This window comes from Neomonachus schauinslandi, chromosome 5 (assembly GCF_002201575.2).
Source record: "Neomonachus schauinslandi chromosome 5, ASM220157v2, whole genome shotgun sequence".
NCBI classification, from domain to species: Eukaryota; Metazoa; Chordata; class Mammalia; order Carnivora; family Phocidae; genus Neomonachus; species Neomonachus schauinslandi.
In genome coordinates this window covers 153,898,804-153,926,004 of record NC_058407.1, presented here as the reverse complement: position 1 = coordinate 153,926,004, position 27,201 = coordinate 153,898,804, and the positions used below count along the sequence as shown (strand labels likewise).

The window sequence follows — 27,201 nt, the reverse complement described above, 5'->3', positions numbered from 1 at the left end:
TAAATACAAGCAATTTCTCATTTCAGGAAGTGACTGCAGGCCACATAATACATGCATATTCATCTCATATGTACACAGTAGGGCTGGGCCCAGTGGACCCAGCTTGATTTGCACCTGCTTGAACAGACCACTCTCTCTGGACTTGGCTCCAGAGCAGACTTCAATTCAGTTTGATTGAACAGGTAGGGGGACAGGTGGTAAACCCCACTTGTTTCTTCTCCCAAGATGGGCTGATGGTAAATCTGCATCACCCCCGTGGACCAGGGTGGTGGGAAGCACAGAGTGAGGCGATCAGGGTAGAAACAACACCCTCTGGCTGGTTTCTAGGGCTGGTCTCCCACAACTAAGCTGGATGCTCACAGTTTACTACGTCTGCCCTGTGGCAGGTTCTGGGGACCTAGAGATGGTTAGGACACCAGCCTCATCCTGGGGGAGCTCACAGTCAAGAAGAGTTGGCAGGAAGCAAGGAAGCATGGCATGGAGTGCTGGCATAATAAGGGCTAAGTGTCACTGCTATGAAAAGGGATGTTTGGCCAGGATGCAATGGAAGGAAGGCTGGAGGCTCCCAGCTCTTGATGGGTCTCAGGGACATCTTCACAGTGGAGTTGATACCGTTTGAGATGTGCCTTGATGGATGAGCAGGAGTCACCAGGCAGAGGGTACTAAGCAGGGGATTCCAGGCAGGGCTTGGTGCAGAGCTTCCCAGTGAGTGACAATTTTGTGGCTGGAGGGTAGGATGTGTTGGGGGACAGGGCAGGAACATTAGGGTGGACCCAGGAGGACAGAGCCTTCCCTCCCACAGCTTCCAGGGAGCCCTGGCGCCTGGGATCGTGTTTCCTGGGGATGAACTCTGGGTTACAGCTTTCCCAGGGTCAAAGTGTGCTCAGTGAGTGATTATTTGTATTAGAGGAATCATTTCTGGTCCCTCCCCATAGTTACTGCTATCCATGAAACAGAGCATAATGTCTGGCCCTTGGTGGATACTTACAAGATGGAGAGTCTGTCTCCTCCTCTCACCTGAGAACACTTGTCTAAAAAGGAGTAACATTTGGTTCTGTGTTGTTTTTCTTCTGGAGTTGGGACCTAGTGGACAGGAGATGAAGTAAGGTGGTCCCCTTGATGCCCAGGTTTCTGGGCCTGGTCGGGAGAAGCAGGGTTGGAGCTCTTGGAGGAAGGCTGCCATGACCAGGGTGGACCCAGTCTTGAGGAGGCCCAGGGTCTGGGTGGGCTGGAGCCGCGAGGCAGGTGGGAGGGGCTGCTCGAAGGGCATACCTGAAGGACTGGGCCTTCCAGAGGAAGCTTCTGGCCTTGGTGATCTCCTGGGCCAATTTCCTTAAATCATCTCCTTCAAACAGTGGCAACAGGGGATCCTCGGAAAGAAGAAATGAACGTGAAGTTACATCCATTAAATGACTGGATGCAACTGCAAATCCAAAATCTCAGCAGAAAAATTTTAGAGTTTATCAAATGCGGTCTCCCACCCAGAGCAGGAAATCTGTGGGCCTTGGTTTGCATATCTCCAGGGACAAAGAGCTCACCACTTGCCAAGGCAGTCATTCTGCAAATGGGACACTTTGACATAAGGTGTCTGAGGGTCCGTGTCAGGAGCGAGTGGGCAGAGGCAAACTGAGATGCTCACCGAACTTCACTGAAGTTGGCGGCCCCTCGCTTCCCAGCAGAACAGAAGCGGTACCTGCTCCTTATCTCCCTATTACTTGGTGAAATTTGTTCTGCCCTTTCCCTATTGCTTCTAGTAAAACCAAACTTCACAGACATGCTTTCTTTGTTATGTCAACCAGTAGAATTCCAGAGGCTAGCGTTAAAAACACAAATTCTCACAATCAGCGAGAGAATGTAAGAAAGAGAAGAAGCTGCCTCTGCCCTTGGCAGCAGGAGCAGAATGATCCCATTCTGCATCCAGAAACTATTCAAAGACTCTGATTTGTCGAGGCATTGAACCGAGGACCCTCGCAATATTGTCAAGTGTGTTTTCCTAAGTTATAAGGACATGGGTGAATATTTATTACTTTGACTTGTTCTGTTCTCTGAACTATTTGTAATATTTGTCCCTAGAAGAGGTACTTGAACAAAGGAGTCATGCAAAGCGTTTGACTTCAAAAGTTATTCCATGTCCTGTGATATGTACTTTAACTTCCAAAAAGAAATCTGGAGTTCTTGTTGTTCATCTTACTTGATAATTTGTTGCCTTGAAAATGCTAAAATTGACAGCACTGTGTTCCTAAAAGGTTTAAACATGTGCATAACTTTTCAGTCAGATCAGAAGAGGATGGTTGGTATTCTCCTCTTATCTCGTGTGGGTGACGGAACCTGTGACTTTATTAGATTTACTACTTAGATCATTTGAATATCTGTGTTTCAATGAATTGAACACAGGGAGACAGAAATATGCAGGACTCAAAACAAAGAGGTTAACAGCATGGGTATCCGGGCTCTGGCTTTACCATTTGCTATGTCCTTAGGTGTATTCCTATCCCTTGCTGAGCCTATTTATTCATCTGTTTAATGGGTATAGTAATGGTTGAGAGGATTGAAAGGGGTAGTCTATATAGAGCAATGGACTTGCACAAAGTGAGGGCTCAATGAATGTGAACTGTTCTATTATTTTTTTAAAGATTTTATTTATTTATTTATTTTAGAGGGCGAGAGTGTGTGTGTGAGCGGGGAGGGGCAGAGGGGAAGGAAGATGGAGAGGGAGAGAATATTAAGCACACTCCACGCAGAGCACAAAGCCCAATTTAGGGCTTGATTTGATGACCCTGAGATCATGACCTGAGCCAGAGTCAAGAGTCAGCCCAACCGCCTGAGCCACTCAGGCACCCCTGAACTATTCTATTATTAAACAACATACCCATGCTCTGCCTCTTTCCCACCCTGAGGAGCCGGCCTAGAGGAAGAGCATCAGGGAAACAGAACCCCTTCTAGCCAATACTTTCTAGTCTCCAAGAGAAGCAGAGATCTTTCCAGTTAGAGGGGGAAAATAAAACCCCACCTCTGTGGACATTATATTGAGACATTTGAGCAGACTTGGCTCCGTCGCTCCACAAACCTACCCTTTCGTCCACGAAGCCCCTGGTCAGCAGGCCGTGGATTTTGAGGAGTGTGTCCTCATCAACGGGGCAGTGATAGCGGCCCCCTGTGAGGGTGGCCAGGTTTCTCAGGAAGTCAGCCGCCGCCCTAGTCCAGAGAACAGAAGTGCTGGGGCCAGGCCCGCTGACTGGCCAGGCAAGTTGCCTGCACACCCCCAGCCCAGGGGGAGCTCAAGTCTCTGGGGCAGTGGCCCTCGGGCCAGGAGGCTCCGTGTCCTTGAGACCATGTGGGCATCACAGGCCCAGCCCCTGTCAGTTTATGGGCAGTGAGCGTGAAAACACATAGCCAGCACACCGTCCTTAATCTAGCCGGTGCCTGCTCCTATGTGTTAGGCCTGGCAGGGACACGGGTGTGACCTTTATGGAGCTCGTGGTTTAGACAAATATGCACCCAAGTCATCACAGTTTTGCCAATAACATTAAAGTCTTTTTCCGAAGGAGCAGAATCTCTCTGGTCTAACACATGTTCCTCTACGGTGATGATTTATAAAAATAACCATGACAATGCTACTTTAAGCTCCTTTCCCCTCAACATTCACCAGTGGGCTCCTGAGAAAGATCAGGAGGGACAATACCGCACGTGCCATTGGTTTCCAGGCTGGAGACAGGAGAGCGGGTTCTGGGAGGTCGAGAGAGGGCTTTCACTCTGCGTAACACCTGCCCAGGCCCTTCTCATTTCTCACTTACGGATCAGGGCCCAGGCAAGATCAGGGTCTACGGGGAGGCCTTGGACTGGGCGAGTTGCTCAGGCCTTGGCCCTCACACATGCAGCCCCGGGAGAGGAACACAGCTTGGAGCCGGCTCCTTCTTGCCCACCTGCCTGAGCCGTTCAGGGAAATGGTGTGCATTTTCACATTGCTTTTCTCCGTGAGTCTTTGGACTTCACTCAGAATGAGGCTGCAGCTTGTATCTGGCTTCCCGTCGGTCAGGAGGTACAATCCTTCTACATCGTGAAAACTGAAGGCTTTCTGAAAGAGCACGAGCAGGTCGTCTGGCTCGGGGACAGGCGCTCACCGAGAAACCAAACTGCCTGTTGTCCCCAAGGAAAATGTGTCTGATTGGATTCCCCTGACTTGTCCGTTAAGAGAGACCCCCCCACCCCCTCCAGCCTACCATGGACCAAGGAGGCTGCCAAGATTTAGGAGAAAGAGCACAGCCCACTTCCTGACTGGTTAACCCCAGTGAGTCACTTAACCTCTCTGAGCCTCTGTGTCTTCATCTATAAAGTGAGAACAAGAATCCCTTTCTTACTGGGTTGTTGGGAAGACGAAATAAAGTAACACTTAGTAAATCTAAAAGGCTCTTTGTAATTTGAAAGTATCCGTATAGGGGGTGAGGGTATTTCTGTTTGGCGGATGGGGGTGGGCTCAGTGGTAAAGAACTTGCCTGTAATGCTTGCAGGATGGAGGTGCTCCCCTGAGCGCACAGCTGGGTCACCCACTGCATGGCCTCGTGGCATGCTGCATCCGTGGTCTCCACCAGAGTGTCCCGCCACAGTCGCAGGTCCTCCGCAAAGCTGAGCAGGCTGAAGCTGGGGATGGGGGAGAAGAGGTGGGGGGCAGAGAGGAGGTGAAAGGGAGTGGCTAGAAGAAGGCTGGCTGAAGCAACCCCCTTGAGGACTGTTCATGCCCAGCAGAGTCAAGCCCCTACAGTGAGCCCCGCGGCCCCTCGGGGAGAAGGAGAAGGTACACACCGAAGATTCCAGATGCAGACCGAAATAGATTAACATCCCACCTTGGCTGCTTATAGGGTATGTGATCTCTGGCAAATTACTTAGCCTCTCTAAGTCCTAATCTCCTTTTCTGAAAAATGGGGATAATAACGGCAATACCTCGTGGGGGCGCTGTGAGGACTGAACGAAATCATGCACATAAAGTGCTTGGCAAGTGGAAAGTGCTCAATAAATTTTACTCTTATTAATAAGAAGGCAAGAATGAGTCCCAGCCTAGGAGAGTCTCCTGCTGTCTCCTAGCATCCACCTCTCTGGGTAGAGAAAACAAACAACCCCGAACCGCCCCCCTTCTTAAAAAATCAAGTTGAGCTGAAATCCACAATTCAAGGCCACCTGGTGGTTCCTTTGCTCTGCTTGCAATGGTCCCTGGGCCCAAGGTGGATTTCCAAAGGCTGCTTTACTTCTTTACTGCTCAAATAAGCTCTGCCTCCAGGCCTCGGGAACGGTGAAGAGGGAAGCCCCACAAACTGCCCCTTTAATCGTCCTGCCCCCCACCCACTCGTGCCCCTGCCTCTCACCTGTCGCAGTGCTTCCGCAGCTGCTCCCAAATCAGCAGAATCAGCTCCGTCTTCACCTGCTGCAGGTAGGGGCCCATGGATCCCGACGTGTCCACCAGGATGCACACTCTGCTCTCCAAAATGGTGCCAAAGAGTCGGCGGCTCCCTGCTCCGAAGTGGTGGGGGCAGAGGCAGGGAAGGTGTGAGGGGTCGCTCCCTCTCCACCCCCGCAGGGTGGTCTTTCTCACAGCAGCGGTCAAATACAAGGTCTGCCAAATACACCTGTTGCCTGACCGATCACCGATCAGATGTCAGCCCCCTAGGAAATGGCCTTTGTGGTGGTGTTGGCGGGGCGTCAGTTGTCCAAGGGCAGAGCTGGTCAGTGGTGTGGGCTTTGGAAGGTCAAGTTTTCCGCTGTGGCTTTGCCTGTGATCTGTGATCACTTGCACAAGTGGTTATAATTGCTCTGGCCTTGGGACGCCTGGGTGGCTCAATCGGTTGAGTGTCTGCCTTTGGCTTAGGTCATGATCTCAGGGTCCTGGGATCGAGCCCCGCATCGGGCTCCCTGCTCAGCGGGGGGTCTGCTTCTCCCTCTCCCTCTCCCTCTCTGCTCTCTCTCTCAAATAAATAAATAAAATCTTTAAAAAAATCGCTCTGGCCTTGAGTTTCCTCATCCCTACAGTTAAGCGATGGGACAAAGTAGTGTTAAGTATTGTTTGGAGCTGGAAAAGATGTTACGGAGCACAGAGTCCGTCAGCTGGCCAACAGAAATCAGTGGAGCCTGGCGCTGTGCCCTCAAGGAGCCGAGAGTCAGGCAAGGAAGACAGGTGTTAGATCAATGGTTCCGGCTCGGACAGTGTGTCGTGGGGCACATCATGGGGAGAACCCCAATTCCATGGGTAAGCTACCCCTGCAGGAGGAGTGGCAGCTAGTGGAGGAAAGTGGTGGAGGTCTGGAGGGAGCAGCCCGGGAAAGCCTGAGCCGCAGTTGGAGAGCACGGCATGCCCCAGCACCGAGAGAAGGCCCATGCGGGGAATCAGGACCACTGGGATGGAGAGACCTGCGGGGAGAGGGGCAAGAGGTGAAGCTGGTGACGTGGTGGAAGGATTTGGGATTCAACCCAAGGGGAAACAGAGAGGGCCAGTGGCTGGCCAGGGTCACACAGACTGGCGGTGACTGCTGACACTCATACCCACATCCTCTGATCCATACTTTAGTCAGGCGACAGCTAACCCTACCCTCCTGGCTTCCGCAAGGCTAAATATGGAGGTCACCCAGGGGAAAGCCCAAGGAAGAGCAGACGATGCATCCGGCGTTCTCCAATCACGCCTCAGAGACCTCACTGGAGGCAGTAATAGAAACAATGGAAAAACCGGCACAGAAAAGATGGGCTGTTCTCCAGGAAAAGGTGGACCGAGCTGGCTGGAGCCCCTGCCCAGGAATCCGCCTCGGCTCCTCTGGGCTGTTCTCTGGCAACGCTCGCATCAACATGAGGACAAGAGGGAGCCATCCTGAGGCATGGGACACGTTCCGTGAGGATGGCCGGCCAGCCAGCCAGTCGAGGGACCTCCAACCACAACCGGCCGGCTGATCTCTCGTGGGAGCCGGATGGTGGAAACATAGAGCCAGTCCCTAAGCCCTGTCCTTTCTACCTCCGCAGTCTCTCTGACTCTGCCTCCTTCATCCATCTCCATCACCCCCAGCTCTTCCAGCTGGTCCTAGTCTTTCACCTTCTTTTACCTGGCCTACTACGAGGTTACCTGATTCCACTCCATCCCCTCAATAGTTTATATTCCACATGGCAACCAGGGGGATCATTGCCCATGCTAACTTGATCACTTTCCCCTGATTTACAACATGTAGTGGCTTCCAACTGCTCTTAGGACAAAAGATAAAGTCCGGGCAGGGCCTCGTCTCTCTGGGATGGTCTCACCCTTACTCTTCCTCATTCTCAGCCACAAAGCCTTCCTTTTTTTTTTTTTTTTTAATTTATTTAGAGAGAGAGAGAAAGAGAGTGTGTGCGTGAGCAGGGTGTGGGGCAGAGGGAGAGGGAGAGAGGGAATCTCAAGCAGACTCCTCACTGAGCATGGATCCCAGTTTGAGGCTTGATCTCATGACCCCAAATCAAGAGTCAGATGCTTAACCAACGGAGCTACCCAGGTGCCCTTCACACTGGCTTCCTTTTAGTCTTTGTATTCAGCGTCCTCCCACTCCCTGCCAGCACCTCAGACATGCCTGTCTTTCCTCTCTTTGCCCAGCTAACATCTATTCACTCTTCAGATCTTGGCTCAAATATCATCACCTCCTCAGGAAAGCCCTCCGTGATCTTCCTGTCCAGGCCTGCCGCCCCCTTAGAGGCTCGCACGGCACCATGCCCATCTCCTCTCTACGCGTCACTGTGGTGACATTAGACTTATCTGTGAGACTCTTTGGTTAATGTCTGTCTCCTAAACCGTACGCTCCACGAGCTCAGGGGCTGTGTTGGGTGTCGCCGTCCACCATCTCCCCAGTGCCTGACAGGAGAGCAGCACATAGTTGTTGAATGATGAACGAATGAGTGAATAAGTGAAGTAGCCCTGGGTTTTGAAGTGTTGGCGGTGTTTGAAGTATGAGGTGGCACTGGGCTGTGCACCTGTATGTGAGGTGGGGACTCGGCTCCTACTGCGAAAGGAGTAGCGGCCTCTTGACGCCCTTCCCGGCAGCGAACGCGCGCTGGGATTGGAGAGAGGCGTGGGACCACGTCAGCGTCTGACCTGACGACTACACCTGGAGCTGATGGCCCCCTACAGCGACTTTGGGAAGCGCAGTCATCGCTCTACCCCACGGCACATGGTCTGTTTTACCAGGTTCTACTGGCCCAGAGGACTGGACCTAATGAATTTGCACAGGATCCTGGGGGCCCCCTCCCTAGGGACCTCTACAAAAGGCTCCCTCTCTCCTTCCTCCTGTTGTCCCAGGAACCGTCCAGGCCCCAGCACCTCAACACCCTCCCGTCCAGCGCTAGCTATCTGCCTGCCCTCTTGGACTTGATGCTTCTGACCATCTCTCGATCCCCAGCCCACCCTTCTCTAGGATGTGAGCCTGGCTCTCCTGGGCCAGCCCTGCTGTTTGCCTGCCCTGAAGGGGCCCTGGTGCTCTTGGTAAAGAAGAACAGGGGGATTTTTCTCTGTTGGGACCCCCTCCCATATCTACCTTCATGGACCAGTTCTGTGGGGTCTAATCAATACTGAATTGAGCCTCTTGAGAGTGAGCCCCTCAGTCATGTCCAGGAAGGCAAGGGGTGGGGGACGTGGCCTTGCAGGGTGGGCCTGGACAGGCCTGGGTTCTCTCTGGTGCCCTTTGGCCCATGCTCCACCTCCCTGGCATCCAGCAGCTTGCCTGACCTCGGAACCCAGAAATCATGTTGTACCTGGATGACCCTCCTGGCCTCACCCCTGACTTGACAGTTCGTGCACCTGGCCTGGGAAGGACTGACCCTGGTCCCTGGGGTTGACCTTGCACTTCCCCTCATGCCCCTCCCACCCTCCAGGACGGCAGGCAAGCTCACCAGACAGCAACCACTGCAGCCTCTGGACATAGCGCCTCATCACCTTCTCCAGGCACGTGATGTATGCTTCCATTTCCCTGGGCGTCCACTGGATATGTCTCACTATCCCCTGGGTTAAGACAAGCCAAGGCAAATTCCCCCCATCAGCTAGCTATGTTTTCAGATCCCCATCACCCCTGTAAATGGTTCGGGCGGTTGTAGTTAATAATTTCCAAAACATCTATTAGGCATGCATATATTTGCTTACAAGTTTTTTTTCTTTTATCAAACTACCAGATTTATCGTTCTAAAAGGAGTAGGGGAATTGGGATGATGGTTTTGTGGCAAATGCGGTCACTGTGATAATAAAAAACATGGCATCTCTAAATTTTAAATTAGAAAACCCTTAATGGTAGGACAGGAAGTCCATAAATGCCAAACTAAAAGATAAAACTCCCATCAAATCCTTCTGGTGAATAATTTTGAATTTGGTGGCTACTTTTGGCTTTCTAGTTTCCCCTAACATCGATAATGTCGTATCAAATGGCAAGGATAGAAAACGGGATCTTCTAAAGAAAGAACCCACGATTTGTTTTTCATTTGTACTAAATTTCTTTGTTCCAGTGTCAAAGCAACGAAAAAAAAATTACCCCAAAACTACGAACTAGAGAACACCTTCCCCTCCCCACCGGGGAGGAGGGAAGCCCCCCAGTCTCATCATCCTGATAGAACCATCAGCAGAACTGGGGTAGAGAGTTCTGGTGAGTTCTTCAGCCACTGCCCCATTCTCAGCAACTGTTTCTAATTCTCACAGCAGGGAGCCCTTCTAGCTCTGGGGGGTGGTATCAGGCCCTCCAGGGGTTGGCTTTTCTTCCAATGGGATCTGCATTTCCCTTTTGCCGAGAGCCATCCCACTTTGTGGATAGAAGCAGGAAGAGAATCCATGGCACAGACACGCACATGGAGTACCCCCCAAAACTCACCATTTGTGGCTGATCACAGGCAGGGGGTGGGAGAAAGGGAATGAGGGCAATGGAAACCACAACTCACATTGATTTCTATGCTGGGCAGGATGCTGCAGTATTTGGCTGATGCCAAGCCCTGGACTGACTTTTGATGAGCGCAGCTGGGACCCATGTATCTGGAGATTTCCATCTTCAGTTTTTTTAGCCCATAATTTGCTACCCACTTGAGAATAAAGGAAAGAACTATTATCTTGGGTAATGTAGTCTTAATTGAATGATGGTCTGACTCATCTATTAAAACCTTGTGTTTGAAATCTGTCTCGTGTTTGAAATGTGGGGTTTCTAGGTCCTCACTGAGCATCTGTTGCCTGTGGATTCCTTCCCCTGCACTGGGGAGAGATGCACAAGAAATGCGGGGAACGGGGAACACAATTTATTGAGCATCTGCTACTTCCGAGTCTGGCGGGCATTGGAAGTCTGGTTCCCCAATATCCATTTCAACTCTCTCCCACAAAATTTGAGTGGAAAGCCATGATTGGTCTGAAGTTCAGACTCTACACCAATGAGGATAATCTCAGTCTCCTTGTCACCATGAGAGGTACAATAATGGGCAGGCTCACGGCCATCAAGCGTGGTTCCGGGATCGGCCCCATCAGAACCAAGCTCAGACGTTTAATGAATGATTGTGGGAAGAAAGATGTTCCACCTTCAGGATATGAACAAGAAGGGGGATTTCTGCTGCTTGCAACCAAAAGATGGACGCTGCTAGGTGGTCTACACAAAATATACTTCAACTAGCCATCAATCCTATTAGACAGGAACAACTGTCTTCATTTTTACAAATGAGGACACGAGATTGAGTGTAGCTGAATGCCTTGCCCAAAGTCACCCAGCTAGGAAGTGGCGGGCCCAGGTTTCAAACATAGGTCTACTTAACTCTTTCCCCACCTGCCACATTAAGCAGTCATTGTAAGCAGGTTTGTCCTCATTTCCAAGTATGCCCACCTTCCTAGAAGCGGAAAGTTGGTGGAAGGAATTACTGCTTGAGGGACATGTACTGGTGCCGAGAACTTCATACCTCTTTGCTTGAGCACACTGCATCCTTCCTGGGCAACTGGATAGAAGTGCTAACCCTCCGTATGCCCCTTCCTTGAGGGTACTTCTTGTATATGGAGCCTGGGAAAAACAGAGTGAGGTTATCTTTTTTTTTTTTATTTTTTTATTCTTATGTTAATCCCCATACATTACATCATTAGTTTTAGATGAAGTGTTCCATGATTCATTGTTTGTGCATAACACCCAGTGCTCCATGCAGAATGTGCCCTCCTCAATACCCACCACCAGGCTAACCCATCCTCCCACCCCCCTCCCCTCTAGAACCCTGTTTGTTTTTCAGAGTCCATCGTCTCTCATGGTTCGTCTACCCCTCCGATTTCCCCCGCTTCATTCTTCCCCTCCCGCTACCTTCTTCTTCTTTTTTTTTTTTCTTAACATATATTGCATTATTTGTTTCAGAGGTACAGATCTGAGATTCAACAGTCTTGCACAATTCACAGCGCTCACCAGAGCACCTACCCTCCCCAGTGTCTATCACCCAGTCACCCCATCCCTCCCACCCCACCCCCCACTCCAGCCACCCTCAGTTTGTTTCCTGCGATTAAGAATTCAGAGTGAGGTTATCTTGTACACCTTCCCTCCCTCCACCCTTTCCCTCCTTCCCTCCCGCCTTGGGCTTCATGTTGCATGTTAGTTTCTCTGTCAATCAAATCAGCTGCAAAATTCCTTAGGTGCAATTTGCTGAAGGGTAGAAGGGAGGCTGTTAGGTGGATCAGGGGAACCCGGCTGCAAGCTCCGCTCACTACAGCTCAGTGAATCACTCCTGGGTACCAGCACCGTTTGTACCACTTCACAGTAATCAATGGTGGGACGGTAGGGACCCAAGGACACTCATCTCCACTCCCTTCCCCATTTCCCAATCAGCCTGAGAGCGGAGGACACTGCCTCTGATGGGTGGAGGGTGAGTGGCGTCGAGAATTTGCACGCCCATTTCCCCAGGCTGGGAGACCTGAGTGGCTTGAGTGTAGGCACTGCAGCCCATGTCCTGGGACAGCTGGAGAGGGTCTCCCTACCGCGGGGCCTGCTGACCCTACAGTCCCCACAGGGTGACAGGGCTATCCAGATGTTCGTGTAGCCTCCTACTCACCCACGTTATTCCCCGACTCTGTATAAAACAGTGAGAGAGAGGTCTCTGCTTCCCTCCATTTGGTCTTCCTCCTCCGTTCTGCAGTCCCTTCTCTCATGGGCTGGGCTGCAGCTAGGGGACAAGGGGGCTGTTGGCTGGAGCAGCCTCGTGGGGTCACGCAGTGACGCTGTCCAGCTTGTCTTAGAGACTTGTCGATTTCAGCTATGCTGTATCCTCGAAATCGGGCTCCAAGATGGCTTTGAGGTCCTTTGGGACTACCCCAGGTCTTCTGGCCTCCCCTGGAGCAGCAGTAGTTTGAGCTGCCATTTACCCAGTACCCATATAACCCAGGCGCGGGGGTGCTAAGAGCTTTCTGTACCCCTGTCTCGTGTTATCCTCACAGTGCCCCAGGTTACAGACGAGGTAAGGGGGACTCAGAGGCAGTCAGGGCAGAGCAAAGATTCCACCCAGGTCTTGCTGACTCCACCACTCTGCTCTGGACCGTTCTGCTATGTCTCTGACATTGGAAATAAGATACAAGGTCTTGGTGCTGTGCGCTGAATACTTTAATAAACATACTGAAGCCCTGTCACGATCAGCTAGCACCCGTCATTTATCCTTAGCCCCTCTGGGCCCAAATTTCCTTATCAGCAAAACGCGGAACTGATAGATGACCTGTCACACAGGAGGGATGCTTGTAAGCTTTAGATGGGACAATCTTAGCGGAAGGCCTGGCACGTGATCAAGACTCATGATCATCCATCATTTCAGTTACTGTCGTAATTAATTCACCTCTCGGCCAGGGCCGCCCCCACCCTCCACCCACTGGCCTTACCTGGTGGGGCGCCTGCTTTGCTGCTGAGGGGCCCCCAAGTCAGAGCTTGCAGGGAGGAGCTCTTCTCTCTGTCAGGGTTGTCTTTAAGGCTCTAGAAAACAGGCAGTCTTTCCCATCAGTGGCCTGTTCTCTGTGAGAGGCCCAGACAGTGTGTAGCTTACTCCCATCCCAGGGGCTGTGTGTTCAGGAGGTCCTGTCCACACAGGCACTGTCCTCATTCAAAGACCTCCACCAGGTTCCAGGAGCCAGCCCAGAGACCTCGCTTTCCCCTGCCTTCCCAAATTCTGGGATGAAACCCCAGTCTCAGTTTGACCATTAGGAACCTGTGCAGGGAGGAGCCAATGGGAGCAGAATCTCGGACATGTTTGTTCCATCTCCTGCTGCAGATTTAGAGGAGACTGTGGGTTTTGAGGTTAAAAAAAGTGTACAGGTATGTGGGGTATGTGTGCATGTGCGTGTGTGTGCGTGTGTGTGTGTGTGTGCGTATTTAACAGTGAGGGAGGGCATGCTAGGACAGCCATGGGATTTGCCAGAACTTTCTTCAGTTACCTGCCCTTCTTCCTACTGGACTGGGATTTCTGGGCCTCCAGCATGATAAACAACCATTCAGGTAAATTCTATGCCCTACTGGGTACCTTGGTTCTAAGGGAGGAGTTCTTCCTCACTGGGAACAAGGGGAAAGTGACGATGGCTGAACAAAGTCACCCGGGGCCCTGGACCAGCTCACATCACTGGGCGAGCTGTTGTGGAAAAGGCCTGGTTGCTGCCACCCGAGGGAGCCCCCGGTCCTCGTTCCAGGAGGCTCTTGGGAGGCTGAACCAGCTCAGGAAGCACTGAAGGCTCAAGAGGCAGCCCCTGAGATTTTCGGGTTTCATCCCAGAATTTGCCTCTGGGCCGGCTCCTGGAACCTGGTGGAGTTCTCCGAATGAGATGGCAGGAAGCTCCATGGGATCCGGACAGATTCCCTCACTCTGCAAATGCACTGTGTTCACAAGGCTCTGTCAGTCAGTGACGTGCTGAAGGGCTCCAGATATCTGCCTGTCTGCTCACAAGCACTGGAGTCTGGGGTCCTCTGGGGTCCCTCTGATTTCTGCAGTGGGGTGGATATTTTATGCAGGCAGATGTGACAGGCTGTGATGGGGAGAAGACACAGGTGCACCCTCAGGGTCCTATGGGCCCCCGCCAAGCCTTGGGCAGTGGTAGCAGAAGCCCAATACCCTAATACCCTAGTTCCTTTGCCCCCGAGAGACCCACCCGGACAAGCCCTCCTGCCTTACAACCGTCAGATGTCATGGTGCGTGCCAGTTCCATGAGGTCCCTAGTACCGGCTAGGGAATGAAGCTGGGATGGCCAGGCAGAGTCAAAGGTGAGTGAGAAGGAGGCCAGAGATGCCCCCAGAGCTGAGAAGCAGGTCCCCCAGAGGAGTTCCTCCCTTGCGAGGCCAGGGCTGGAGGTACCCTTGAGACACTCACCCCTGAGCACCCTGCCCCTGCCCCCACCCCTGCTGGCCCTGGGGTCTGGGGGCCTGGCCCAGGCCATTTCAAGATCTAGGAGAGACCAGGAGACAAGGTGGCAACAAAGTCCTCTGTGTGTTATTAGGGAGGGGAGTCAAACCATTCTGGCCACCAAGGGAGTTGTAGGTTTGGAAGAACAGAGTTTCTTGGGCTGATTTCTTTGCTTGAACATCTTTGGCTTTTCTTTCAGGAGGACTGCACTTTCCAGTTCTTTTCCAGACTGGTTCTTCAGGGAGGACACCAGTAAGGCACACTGCAATGGGGATTGGGAGGGTTAGCGGTGCCCCAGCCACGATGTGCCTCCAAGCAGGGGATACCCACCGCTTACACACACACACAGCAGGAGAGACTGGGTCCACTGGGGCCTCTGGACTCCTCTTTCTGTCCCTAGAATGCCTCCTGGGGCTGAGAGCACTAGGGATCAACCCTATTAATAATAAGCCCCATGTATTATTGAGATGCCTCAGGCACTGAGCTAGTCAATGCCTGGGGGTCTCAAACCCTCTTGCCAACAAGGCATGCCAACTATGCTTTTAGTCCCATTTTGCAGACGAGGAACCCAAAGCTCCATGAGTTTAAGGGACGTGCCCAAGGCCACACTACTCGTTTGTAGAGGACCTTCAATTCAAATCCAGGTGGATCTGGTTCCAAAGCCAGTGCTTTCCATACGTGGACCCAGCATCCACATATGCCCATCAGCTCACCACATACCCAGGGCCAATGCTGGCAGAACAGTGGTATAATACTTGGTTCCTTTTGCCAACACATTTCTCAACTGCCTGAAAGCTTCTCCAGTAATTCTCAAAGCATGAAGGCACCATTTGAAAGTAAGTCACGTCCGAGGCAGGGTGGGTTAATCCATTATTGCCCACTAACACTTTGTGAACGTTTGTCAGATGAGGGAACAGACTAAGGTGCACTTGAGAAGGGTAAACAAAGCACTAGAGAGGAATCGCTCCAGGGAGGGCAGCTGAGGCATGGCCAGGGTAGCCACAGATGGGCCAGCCCAGTGGCCCTGCCCTCTCAGGAGCTCACACTGTAGTCAGGGGCATGTTGCCCTGCAAATGGCTGCAATGAAAATGTGTCAGGCCGAGTCTCCTTCATGGGCTCTTCCTCCCTCCCCCTCCCTTGACCATGACCCCCTTCATGCTATCTGTCTACCCCCATGGCTTGAACTGCTCCACATCTACCTCCAGCCTCTAACTTCTCCCCCTCTCTCAAGGACCCACAGCTCACAAGCACCACAAACTCACCTTTGTCCTAGGCCCACCCTCTCCGCATCCCCGGCAGGATCCTCTCCTGTTACTTCTCTCTTGGTCAATGGCACCACTGTCTACCAGGTCCCCCAGCAAGGAACTTGAAAGTTACTCTGGAATTCTTCCCCACCCCATGCGTTCCATCGCCATAAATGTGGTCAATTCTTCCTTAAATGCTCTCATGTCCGTTCCCTCATCCCTGTTCTCATGGCTCCTCACATGACCTGGCCCCTTTCTACCCCTCTCATCTCACCCGGAATTGTTCAACACCATTCTCTGAGGAAGTAACATTTTAGAGAGTCTTGAATGATAAGGAGCAACCTATGGGCATCTGGGAGGGGATGGCAGGCAGAGAAAAGAGCAGGTGCAGAGGCCCCAAGTTGAGGAAGGAGTTTGGGAATGAGCTCAGGCATTCAAGGAACTCCAAGGAAGCCAAGATGTATAGCACACAGACCTTAACCATGACTTATAGGACTCCCATGCTTCATCCAAAGCCTTGGGTGTCAGTGGATCAGGACATGGGAGGGAAGCTGACATGGGGTGAGTTGTGTCCCCCAGAAAGATATGTGGTAGTCCAAACCCACCGTCCATGTGAATGTGACCGTCCTTGGAAATAGGGTCTTTGTAGATGTAATTAAGATGTAAGTTAATGAGGTCATACTGGAGAAGGGTGTGCCCTTAATCCAATAGCAGTGGCATCCCTTCAGGAGAAGAGATGCAGACACACACAGGGGGAGGGGAGCCATGCAAAGGTGGAGGCAGAGCTGGGAGCTGTGTTGCCACATCCAAGGAATGCCAAGGATTGCTGGTGACAAGGACTCTGTCCTTGACTGAACTTCAAGTGGGCTCCTCTGAGCGCTCTTCTTGACTCAGCCTTGACTTTGGCCTATTAAACCCAGTTTTAGCAAAGAATCCCATTCAGCCTGTTTGGCAAGAATCCCCCTACCCTTAATATCTAATTAAGTTCCTTTTAGTATATTTCTATCCACTGACCTTTTTGCTATATTGGCTATAAATGGGCTATAAATCCCCAGCTCTCTTGGCTGTATTCAGAGCTGAATTCAGTCTCTCTCCTCTACTGTAGTAGCCTTGGATAAAGTCTTCCTTGCCATTTTTAACAAGCGTCCAGTGCAATTTTTTTTAAACACCAGCCAGCACCAGAAGCTAGGAAGGAGTAAGAAGGGATTCTACCCAGAGCCCTCAGAAAGAGCATGGCCTCTCTGAAAGCTTGAGTTCAGACTTCCAGCCTCTGAAACTGAGAGGATAAATGTCTCTTGCTTTAAGCTGCCTAGTTTGTGGTACTTTATATGGCAGCCCCAAGACAGAAGTGCAGTCATTCAACCCACACCTAAGGCATACCTTCTGGGAGTAGGTGAGAGCCTTCTCCATCTCAGACATGATGGCGTTGATGTCATCGCTTTCGTAAATACCTAGACACAAAGCACATTGTGAGCATGGAGAAGGCGTGCAGATCCTGGCAACCGTCCATATCTGTACACACCAGGGCTGTGTGGAGGTGACCGGAGCTGACCAGCCCCCACCCCTACGCCATCCAGCGGTGAAGGGGATGGGCACGGACAGTGAGGCTCCCAGCAGGGGGGCTGGCCCTAGGACTCAGCACCCTGCACCCAGCCAACTGCTCTCACCCAGATGAAGGAAGGGTTAGGAGCGATGGTCCTGCCATTCCAGTGAACAAAAAGACCCACCTTGGTATTATTTAAAGTATCTAGTGTCTGTAGTGAATATTGGTGACTTATTTGAGAGGGACTGGAGTGTAATGACTAAGAAGACAGCCTCTGAAGTTGGCCTGCCGGGGTTCAACTCCTGGTCCCACCACTTATTACTTGTGTGCTTTTGGGCTCTGTGTCTCAGCTTTCCCATCTGTAAAACGGGGATAAGAGTAACCCACTTCATAGGGTTATTGTGAGGAATGAATAATAATATATGTAACAGGCTTGGAACCATGTCTGGCATATAATAACTGTTCTAGAGTGTGTGCTATTATTAGTAATAATCACCAATGATAACTTAAATGTTAATGTCCAGCACTTTTCATGGGAAGAGCTGGGTAACAGGGCCCCAGAGTTCCAGCCCCAGCTATGCCACTAACTTTGTAACCACAGGTAACTCATGTCCCTGGGAGTCATTTCTTCATTTGTAAATCAGAGAGCGTGGAATGTACTAGTGCATCCCAAACTTCAATCACTGCTGTATCCCCATCACGATTTCCCCTTATCTGCATACCACCTAAACCACTATCTCCTTTATACATTTTGTCAATTCACTTTTGTTTACTTAAAAGTATATATATATGCTATTGACATATGTTAGTTTCATGTATACAACATAATGATTGGATATTTGCATATACTGTGAAATGATCGCTATAATGTCTATCTAACATACTTTAAAAGTATATTTTTAAACAGAAAACTTAAAAAAATAAAGACAGAAAAAACTTAAGGGCGCCTGGGAGGCTCAGTTGGCTAAGCATGGACTCTTGCTCTCAGCTCAGGTCTTGATCTCAGGGTCATGAGTTCAAGCCCTTCATTGGGCTCCACGCTGGGCATGAGCCTACTTTGAAAAAAAAAAGTACATAAATAAAACATTTTAAAAAATAATAAATAGGGGCACCTGGGTGGCTCAGTCGGTTAAGTGGCTGCCTTCGGCTCAGGTCATGATCCTGGGGTCCTGGGATTGAGCCCCACGTCCGGCTCCCTGCTCAGCGGAGAGCCTGCTTCTCCCTCTCCCTCTGCCTGCCACTCTGTCTACTTGTGCTCTCTCTCTATCTATCTGTCAAATAAATAAATAAAATCTTTAAAAATAATAAATTTTAAAAAGAAAAAAATTTATGTCACTTCTGACCGCAGAAAGTTAGCACCTTTTTTAAAAAAAACATTTATTTTTAAGCAGGCTCTAGGTCCAGTGTGGGGCTTGAACCCATGACCCTCCTGACTGAGCTAGCCAGGGCCCCCCAGAAAGTTAGCACTTTTTAAAAAAGATTTATTTATTATTTGGGGGGTGGTGGGGGAGGGGCAGTGGGGGAGAGAGAACCTCTACGCAGCGCTCAGTCTCACAACCCCAAGATTATGACCCTGAGATCATGACTCCAAGATCATGACCCAAGCTAAAACTAAGAGTCGGTTGCATAACTGACTGAGCCACCCAGGTGCCCTAAAGTTAGCACTTTTTTTTTTTTAAGATTTTATTTATTTATTTGACAGAGAGAGAGACAGCGAGAGAGGGAACACAGCAGGGGGAGTGGGAGAGGGAGAAGCAGGCTTCCTGCCGAGCAGGGAGCCCAATGCGGGGCTTGATCCCAAGACCCTGGGATCATGACCTGAGCCAAAGGCAGACACCTAATGACTGAGCCACCCAGGTGCCCCTAAAGTTAGCACTTTTTAATGAAATGTTAAAATAAGTAAATAACTACTTAGGGGAGAAAAAAAAAACCTTTTCCTCTATTCTCTTAGATTTCTCCAGCTGGGAGAATAAAACTGACAAAGATTAACAAGAGAAAAACAGAATTTCTTAACGTGGGCAGCATGCACACAGGCAGGAGAAAGTAACTCAGAGGGTGTGGTTGGAAGTTGGGGCCTATATGGCATCTTAACCAAGGACAGCTTGGGGCGCCTGGGCGGATCAGTCAGTTAGGCATCTGCTTTCAGCTCAGGTCATGATCCTAGAGTCCTAGGATTGAGTCCCGTGTCGGGCTCCCTGCTTAGGGGGGGGGGGGGGGGGGCTGCTTCTCCCTCTACCCTTCCCCCCTGCTCGAGCTCTCTCTCTCTCTCTCTCAAATAAATAAATAAAATCTTAAAAAAAACAAAACTAAGGACAGCTCCTTTGTAGGGAAGTGACAAGACAAAGGGAAGGCGGTTAGGCTCTTGGGGGGGCTGACTGTGGGAAGGCAAATACAGGGAGGGAAATGAGGGAAGATACACGTTGTTTTAGTAAGGTTTGTTGTCTCCAGTGCTTCTCCTTCTCCTGGCGTGGGAGGGGGAGACACCTAAGATGGACATTTATGTCCTGCTTTTAGGCAAATGGGGGTGCAGAGAACTTCTTCACTATTTCTAAGTTGTCTTCAGTTCAAACCAATCCTTATGCCCCAGTGGCATATTTTGGGGTGGCATGTTCTGATCCCCTACAACTATCGCAGTAAAAGAAATTGTTGCTCCATGTTCCACATTTACCCGTCTTGCCAACCTCCTGTTATAAACATATCACCTTTTGGGAAATGTTAAATTAAGAGACCCTTAAGGCCCCTTCCAGCTGTGACATTCTGAAATATTTTTAAGTCAGGGCACCTGGCTGGCTTGGTCCAGAGAGCGTGCAACCCTTGATCTCGGGGTTGTGAGTTCAATCCCCACACTGGGCATGGAGCTTACTTAAAAAATAAATAAATACAATATTTTAACGTAGGCTTACTTTTTTTTTCTTTTTTACTTTAAAAACGTGTGGTAAAATACTCTTAACATAAAATGTACCATTTGAACCTTTTTTTTTTTTTTTAAGATTTATTTATTTTAGAGAGAGAGCACAAACAGGAGGGACAGAGGGAGAGGGAATCTTAAGCAGATTCTGCGCAGAGCGTGGAGCCCAGGACAGGGCTCGATCTCATGACCCTGAGATCAGGACCTGAGCCGACCCCAAGAGTCAGATGTTTAACTGACTGTGCCACCCAGGCGCCCCCCATTTGAACCATGTTTGAAGTGTGCAATTCAGTGGCATTAAGTATGTTCACGTCATTGTGTGGCCCTGACCACCATCCGTCTCCAGAATAGGAATGCTGGAGATTTCCGAATGGGATTTTCACATGCCCCTTTCCTGGAACACATCTACGGCGCGGGGAGCTATGTTGGTACCGAGACAACTTTCTGGAAGGAAGGAGGTGGAGGGGCCTGCCAACCCTCACGCACCTGTGTCTCCAAACCAGTGGAAGCGCCCAGCAGTAGCCTGGGTGACCTCGCGGTAGGCGGCCCTCGTGTCAGTGCGGCTGGCATAGTGGGCAGGGGGCGTGATGTCCATCTGAGGCTCACCCACGTAGAAGAGACACACGTTCAGCTGGAGGTCGCAGCCCCCACAGGCCTCGGCCATGTAGGCGCTGAGCATGGGCTGTGCGGGGAGAGAGGGCAGGAGGGCCCCGCGGCTGAGGGCTCTTGGAGGGACTGGTCTCAGGTCCTCTGAGCCTAATCCTCTTTCCCCAGGGCCTACTGGGTGCCAGGTCTAATACATGGCACCAAGGATAGAAAGATAACTGAGCTTGGGCCATAGTTTCTCTGTCTTAATAGGGCATGGCCGGGGAGTGGACCTGAGAGCCTGCTCATGCTGAGTGTGGTCAGGGGACCAGAAGCATGGACATCTCCTGGGAGCTTGCTGGGAAGGCAGACTCTCAGGTCCCAGGCCAGGCCTTCAGGAACAGGATCTGCATTTTAACAACAACCGCAGGTAATTCTTCTGCACATTAAAGTCTAGTTTGGAGGGGCACCTGGGTGGCTCAGTCCGTTAAACGTCTGCCTTCGGCTCGAGTCATGATCCCAGGGTCATGGGATCGAACCCTGCATCGGGCTCCCTGCTCTGCGGGAAGCCTGCTTCTCCCTCTCCCACTCCCCCTGCTTGTGTTCCCTCTCTCGTTATCGCTCTCTGTTAAATAAATAAATAAAATCTTTAAAAAAAAAAAAAGTCTAGTTTGGAAAATCAGCCTGGAGAAATCCGTTGCTAAGGCATCCACCTAGTAGAAGATGTATGGCCTACCCACCATGTCCTGGTCAGGGATGCCCCCCGTGAAGAGGTAGATGCCCTGCGACTGGTGTTTGTCTTTGTCCTTGAAGTCCACTTCCACAGCCTTCCGCAGGGCGCTGAGGACGTTCCTGCTTCCCTGACAGCGCAGAGTCAGGGCCCACCTGGGAGGTGAGGAGGGCCAGCTGAGGGAGGCCCCGGGGGTGTGGCGGGGGGAGGGCGGAGAGTCCGCTGGAGAGGGGGACAGAGCAAACGGTACCCCAGAGGCTGCCCTCCCACACGGCAGGCGCAATCTCTGACCGTCACCTACCGCCAGGGGTCACCTACCGCCAGGCGCTTTGTAGGTTTTCATGGCTCACGGCAGCCATCTCGGGCCTCCAGCTTTCAACTGTGCTTCCAAACCTTGGGAGGGAAGGTAAGAGGGCGTGTTCTTAAGCGAGAGATATATCCACGCTACACCCCAGGGCTTTGGGCTCCCCAGGCTTTCAGGGGGGCAAAATTCTGATTGCACCCCAAAAGGTTAGGATGTCACTGGCCTGGGCCATCCACAAGATTTCCTTGCTAGTCATGACGTGTCATATACATCTGCAGGGCGAGCAGAGCCGGGGGTCTCAAGACTCAGAGCCAGGACCAGCTCTGGCCAGACTTCTTTTCTGACTTCCCCACCCCCCAAAGGAGGGAGTCATTGCCCCATTTTAAATTCCCCTAGAACAGATTCAACCCCACAACTGACTTTTTTCACTCTGTCTGTACTATAGTTTTGTTTTTTTGGGTTTTTTAGATTTTATTTATTTGAGAGAGAGAGAGAGAGCGAGAGAGCATGAGCCGGCGGGGGCAGAGGGTGTAGGGAGAGGGAGAAGCAGACTCCCCACTGAGCAGGGAGCCTGATGTGGGGCTCGATCCCAGGACCCTGAGATCTTGACCTGAGCCGAAAGCAGACGCTTAACCATCTGAGCTACCCAGGCACCCCTATAGTTTTTAATAAAAAAAAATGCATCATCTCATTTTCCTATGAGACAGAATTTAAATCCTTGAGAAGAGGACTGCTCCTCTTTATCAAGGAAAAGGTGTCCCCTCTCTGGCTCTAGATGAATTCTTCCACCTGGCCTTCTGAGACTCTGCCCACAGATACCTCCCTCCCCCCACACATCCCCTACTTCTCTCTACTCCCTTCTGCCCCACTGTCTCTGCACATGTTTAAGCCTGTCCATTCTTAAAAATAACTTCCTCTTTCTTCCAGGGTCAACTTCTTTAGCCACTTCTCTTTCCCGTGTACGGACCAGCTCCCTGGAAAAACAATGTCCCTCCCTGGAAAAACAATGTCCCACCACGTCCTCAGCTTCTCCTTACTCCAAAACCCACTGCAGTCCAGCTTCTGGTAGGTTCTCTGGCAAATATTAACAATAACCTCCTTCCCCTCTCATGAAAATATCTATTGTAGTTGGATAGTAAATCCTCTATTACAGTTTGATAAAAAATTCTAACAATATCTAGAGAGTAAAAATTCCTCCAATTTTATTCCCCAGGAAAAGTTCTGTTAACTTTATATTCTTTTGGATTAAAAAAATAAAAAGCATAGGCGTGCCTGGGCAGTGGGTAGAGCATGCGACCCTTTTTTTTTTTTTCTTCTTAGCGACAGAGAGGGGCCCTTGGGTGGCTCAGATGCTTAAGTGTTTCCCTTCAGCTCAGGTCATGATCTCAGGGTCCTGGAATCGAGCCCCAAGTCAGGCTCCCTGCTCAGCGGGGAGTCTGCTTCTCCCTCTGCCTCTCCCCTCTCTCCTCTGCTCATGCTCTCTCTCTCTCTCAAATGAATAAATAAAATCTTAAAAAGAGAGAGAGAGAGAAAGACAGGGAGAGAGCGGAGGTGGGGGGGCAGAGGGAGAAGGAGAGAGAGAATCCTAAGCAGGCTCCACACCCAGTCTCTTTTAAAAGATGTTATTTTTTTATTTGTGAGAGAGAGAGAGAGAGAGAGGAGCCTGGGATCATGACCTGAGCCGAAGGCAGCCGCTCAACCAACTCAGCCACCCAGGCATCCCTGAATCTTTTACATATTCGGATGCCAAACTGGGTTGCAAAAAAAAAAAAAAAAAAAAAATGTATCTCATTGTTTCGTTATCAGTGAGCTCTACTGCCAAATTTAGTGGATTCCTTTATTCTTCCCCTTCCTGCTTTGTTTCTGCAGAATTAAACTCTGTTTCTTTCTGAGACGTGGCTTCTCAACACCATCCTCTCATTTTCCTCATCCCTCTTTGGCTGCTCCTCTCTTGTGTTCCTTTGGGGGTTCCCTTCCTCTGCCTGCCCTCCAAACATCAGTGCCTCACCAGTTCTGCCTTCAGTTGTCTTCTCTTCCCTTCACGTCTCCACAGGTGTGTTTCATGCCTGTCTCACCCACCTGACCAGAATGCCAATGGCTTGCAAACCTGTATTTCCTGACTAGAACTCCTCACCAGAGTCCTACGACTCTTGAATCTCCTCTTGAAAATCTTCAATTGTACAGGATTAAAACCATCTTCTACTTCCATGATCTGCTCCATCTGGGACATCTTCTCTTCACCATTCTCACGCCCTATAGCCAAATGGTAACTACGTGTTGTAGATTCTAACTCTCCAACACCTCTCACATGCATCCTTTTTTCCATCCCCATGGCCATGGCTCAAGCTTACTCCACGCTAGTGCAGACCACTGAGCAGTCCCAATGGCCTCCATCCCTCCAGGGTCACATCCCTTCAATGCCTCCTTCACATTGTGACATGAGTATTCAAGATCTGATCATGTTATTACCTTGCTTCAAATCTTCTGATGCCTAGACGTCTTATAGTATAAAAGCTCCTGAGCACATCCTAGATATATAAACCCTCCATCATGTTTGATTTTGTCATGCACAATCTCTTTTTCTCACCCTATTTTCTCACCGACTGAACTCCCTCATGGTCCCCCAAAGTTCCATAGTCTGTGTCCCATAGCTCCAACACCTCTATGCCCCCTGTTGCTTCCTTTACCTAAAATGCCTTTCTTCCCCACTGCCTCCATCATTCCCATGTGCTAGGTAAACACCTACTCATTTGGCAAGACTCAATGAAAGGATCATCTCCTCTGTGAAGATGTTTTCTTTTCTTTCTTTTTTTTTTTTTTTTAGATTTTATTTACTTATTTATTTGAGAGAGAGAGAGAGCATGAGTACAGGGGGGAGGGGCAGAGGGGGAGAGACAGAGAGAGAGAGAGAGAATCTTAAGCAGGCTCTACGCCTGTGGAGCCTGATGCAGGGCTCGATCTCATGACCCCGAGATCATGACCTGAGCCAAAACCAAGAGTCAGATGCCTAACCAACTGAGCTACCCAGGTGCCCCTGTGAAGATTTTCTGACCTCCCTGTGCTCAGGCAGGATAGTCTGATCCTGCCTTCTGCCTATTTCTGCAGAAAGCAGTTAATAACACTTATTTATTAACATGCCTGTCTCCCTGTACTAGACCCTAACCTCCTTGAGGACAGGTATGGTATGTATTCACTTCCGTATCCCCAGTGCAGGGATTGGTACACGGCAGGCTTTCAGTAAAAGTTTGTTGAATGATTAATGGATGGGTAAATGAATGAAAACATTGCCTAAAATATTTCTCTAAGCATTTTTTTTTTCTGTAGAATGTATTAGAAAAAGATAAGGCTCTGGTACAGAATAATATATAATATTAACTGCTGACTTAATAGGTTTAGAATACTCCCTACTTGATACGAAGTGTTATAAACATGTATAGTCTGGGATGCATGGGTGGTACAATTGGTTGAGTGTCTGTCTCTTGGCTTCAGCTCAGGTCATGATCTTGGGGTCATGAGACCGAGCCCCATGTCGGGCTCTGTGTTCAGTGGGGAGTCTGCTTGAGATTCTCTCTCCCTCTCCCTCTGTCCCTCCCCCCCCCACTCATACTCTCTCTCTAAAATAAATAAATAAATCTTTTAAGTGGGTTCCTTTTCTCTCTTTCTCCCCTAATTAGTGGAAAAGGTATGCAATTATAATAAATATATAAAACTATATATATTTAAATTATAGGTAACTATATATAAATTATACACAACTATATATAGTACATAATTTAAATATATGATGTATAGTTATATATAATTTAAATATATATAGTTAGATATAATTTTAAAATATGTATTCTATATACAATATTCATATTTTATATTTTAAACATATATATCAAATTATTTATATATAAAATATGTAATTTAAATATATATAATTTATATATATTCTATAGTTACACATAACTTAAATATATATAGTTATATATATAAATCTATATAGTTAGCATTTGGAATTGGAATCTTAAATGTTTGACATACTGTGGCTTGCTTGACCTGAATTGGGACCTAACACTGGGGCATGCCTGGGGGCCCTTCTTTCTCTTTTTTGTGTTTATTAGCTCAGAATCCAAATGGGGCAATGGGCTGAGTTACTTTATCTTGGCTGATCGAGCAGTGTGTTTGGGGGCCACTTATCACCTTCGCCCCAGTGGGACTGTCCTGCAACCATTTAATTATTCAATACCCCAAACAAGATGATTCAAGTCAGATAAACTGATGGCCATCCTAGGATGCTGGGTGCTGGTGAGATGTCATCTAGCTACCTGCCAGGAACCTCAGCCCAGCGATGGCACAGACCACAGGCAACCCCTGCCCCCAGCACCCCCACTGGGAACTAGGAACCTACGCGATGATGTTGAAGCAGTCCTTGTTGGACAACTGTTCTTCCAGCAGAAGTCGCAGGGAGTGCTGGATATGAATAATGTACATGGAATTGGTCACAGAGATATCCAGCAGTATAACCACCCTAAAAAGAAACACAAGCTTTAAGAAGAGAACTGAATCTCTCAGATAATGTTTATTTTGTTCCATTTTACTATTTAAAGTTTTTTCCAGGGGAGTTTTGCATGCCAAACTCATAGCTGGCCAAAATCTTCTCTGTGGTGTGAGGTCAGCAGGAGTGGGCTTACAATGGTAGACTAAGGGGGCCGTGGAAGTTTCTCTCCCAGGGGCTTCTACCATGGAGTAAAGTCACACGGTGGAGATGGTTTAAGAGGTGGGGGCTGCCTAGAATGATTTTCACACATTTCCCTGTTTTAAAGCACTAGCATTCACTATTATTAGAGGTTGGGGGCTCTGTAGGGGAAACAGAAACAAGGTAAGCAAATGAGATGGGGAATTAGGTGTATCTGGGCCTCTGGGGAAAGAAATGTATCTTCTGTTTCTTCTCTCTGTTTTAAGATCCCTAGTCCCATTTGGCTTTTTTTCACTACTTCAAATCAATTCCCAACTCCACCGTCCACTCTCATTTTGAGACAGCAATTATAGTTCCATTTATTTAATTTTTTTTTCTTTTTTTAGTGTGTATGCTGCCAAAGTGAGCACGAGACAGCAATTATGGAGAGCAAAAGAAAATCTAGTGGATTTAGAGTCAGAAGATCCTGGTTCAGGTCCCACTTCCTGTGTGACTTAGGCAAGTCACAAAACCTCTCTGATCCTTGGCCTATTTAACTATGAACTATTCAGAATGAGACTCCTCACAGGGTTGCTTTGAGAATTAAAGGGTGGAATAGTATGGTACTTTGTAAGTGGTAATGCATCCAATAAGGTATGGAATGGTAAGGATGTTGTAAACGCCACCAACTGTTTCTCCCTGCTCAGCATCCAGCACTTCCCCTCACAACAGCATCCTGGAAAACTCCTCTGCCTCCGTCAGTCCACTTGGATTGAGTGGAACAGACCCGCCCCAAGCTTGAAGGGTGGGCATTTGATGTTAGGCAATTAGAACATCCTACCTCCCAGGCCACAGTGAATAGTTCCTGGACAGGT

At 49.5% G+C, this 27,201-nt stretch overlaps 1 protein-coding gene across 1 annotated transcript in view; it reads right to left on the bottom strand.

Moving 5' to 3' along the window:
- Nucleotides 1-711: 711 nt before the first annotated feature.
- The window catches only part of VWA3A (von Willebrand factor A domain containing 3A), a 52,375-nt gene continuing 25,885 nt past the window's right edge, over nucleotides 712-27,201 (bottom strand). Inside the window, exons 17-34 of the mRNA XM_021686830.1 lie at nucleotides 26,060-26,179; nucleotides 21,678-21,752; nucleotides 21,370-21,514; nucleotides 20,531-20,726; nucleotides 16,974-17,044; nucleotides 14,459-14,611; nucleotides 12,845-12,935; nucleotides 12,031-12,141; nucleotides 10,906-11,003; nucleotides 9,913-10,050; nucleotides 8,884-8,992; nucleotides 5,358-5,502; nucleotides 4,494-4,638; nucleotides 3,924-4,075; nucleotides 3,072-3,195; nucleotides 1,273-1,370; nucleotides 989-1,083; nucleotides 712-724 (exon numbers count right to left, since the gene is read on the bottom strand). Of these exons, the coding sequence (XP_021542505.1) occupies nucleotides 1,032-1,083; nucleotides 1,273-1,370; nucleotides 3,072-3,195; nucleotides 3,924-4,075; nucleotides 4,494-4,638; nucleotides 5,358-5,502; nucleotides 8,884-8,992; nucleotides 9,913-10,050; nucleotides 10,906-11,003; nucleotides 12,031-12,141; nucleotides 12,845-12,935; nucleotides 14,459-14,611; nucleotides 16,974-17,044; nucleotides 20,531-20,726; nucleotides 21,370-21,514; nucleotides 21,678-21,752; nucleotides 26,060-26,179 (2,023 nt within the window). The 3' untranslated portion in view covers nucleotides 712-724; nucleotides 989-1,031. The remainder of the gene's footprint in view (nucleotides 725-988; nucleotides 1,084-1,272; nucleotides 1,371-3,071; nucleotides 3,196-3,923; nucleotides 4,076-4,493; nucleotides 4,639-5,357; nucleotides 5,503-8,883; nucleotides 8,993-9,912; nucleotides 10,051-10,905; nucleotides 11,004-12,030; nucleotides 12,142-12,844; nucleotides 12,936-14,458; nucleotides 14,612-16,973; nucleotides 17,045-20,530; nucleotides 20,727-21,369; nucleotides 21,515-21,677; nucleotides 21,753-26,059; nucleotides 26,180-27,201) is intronic.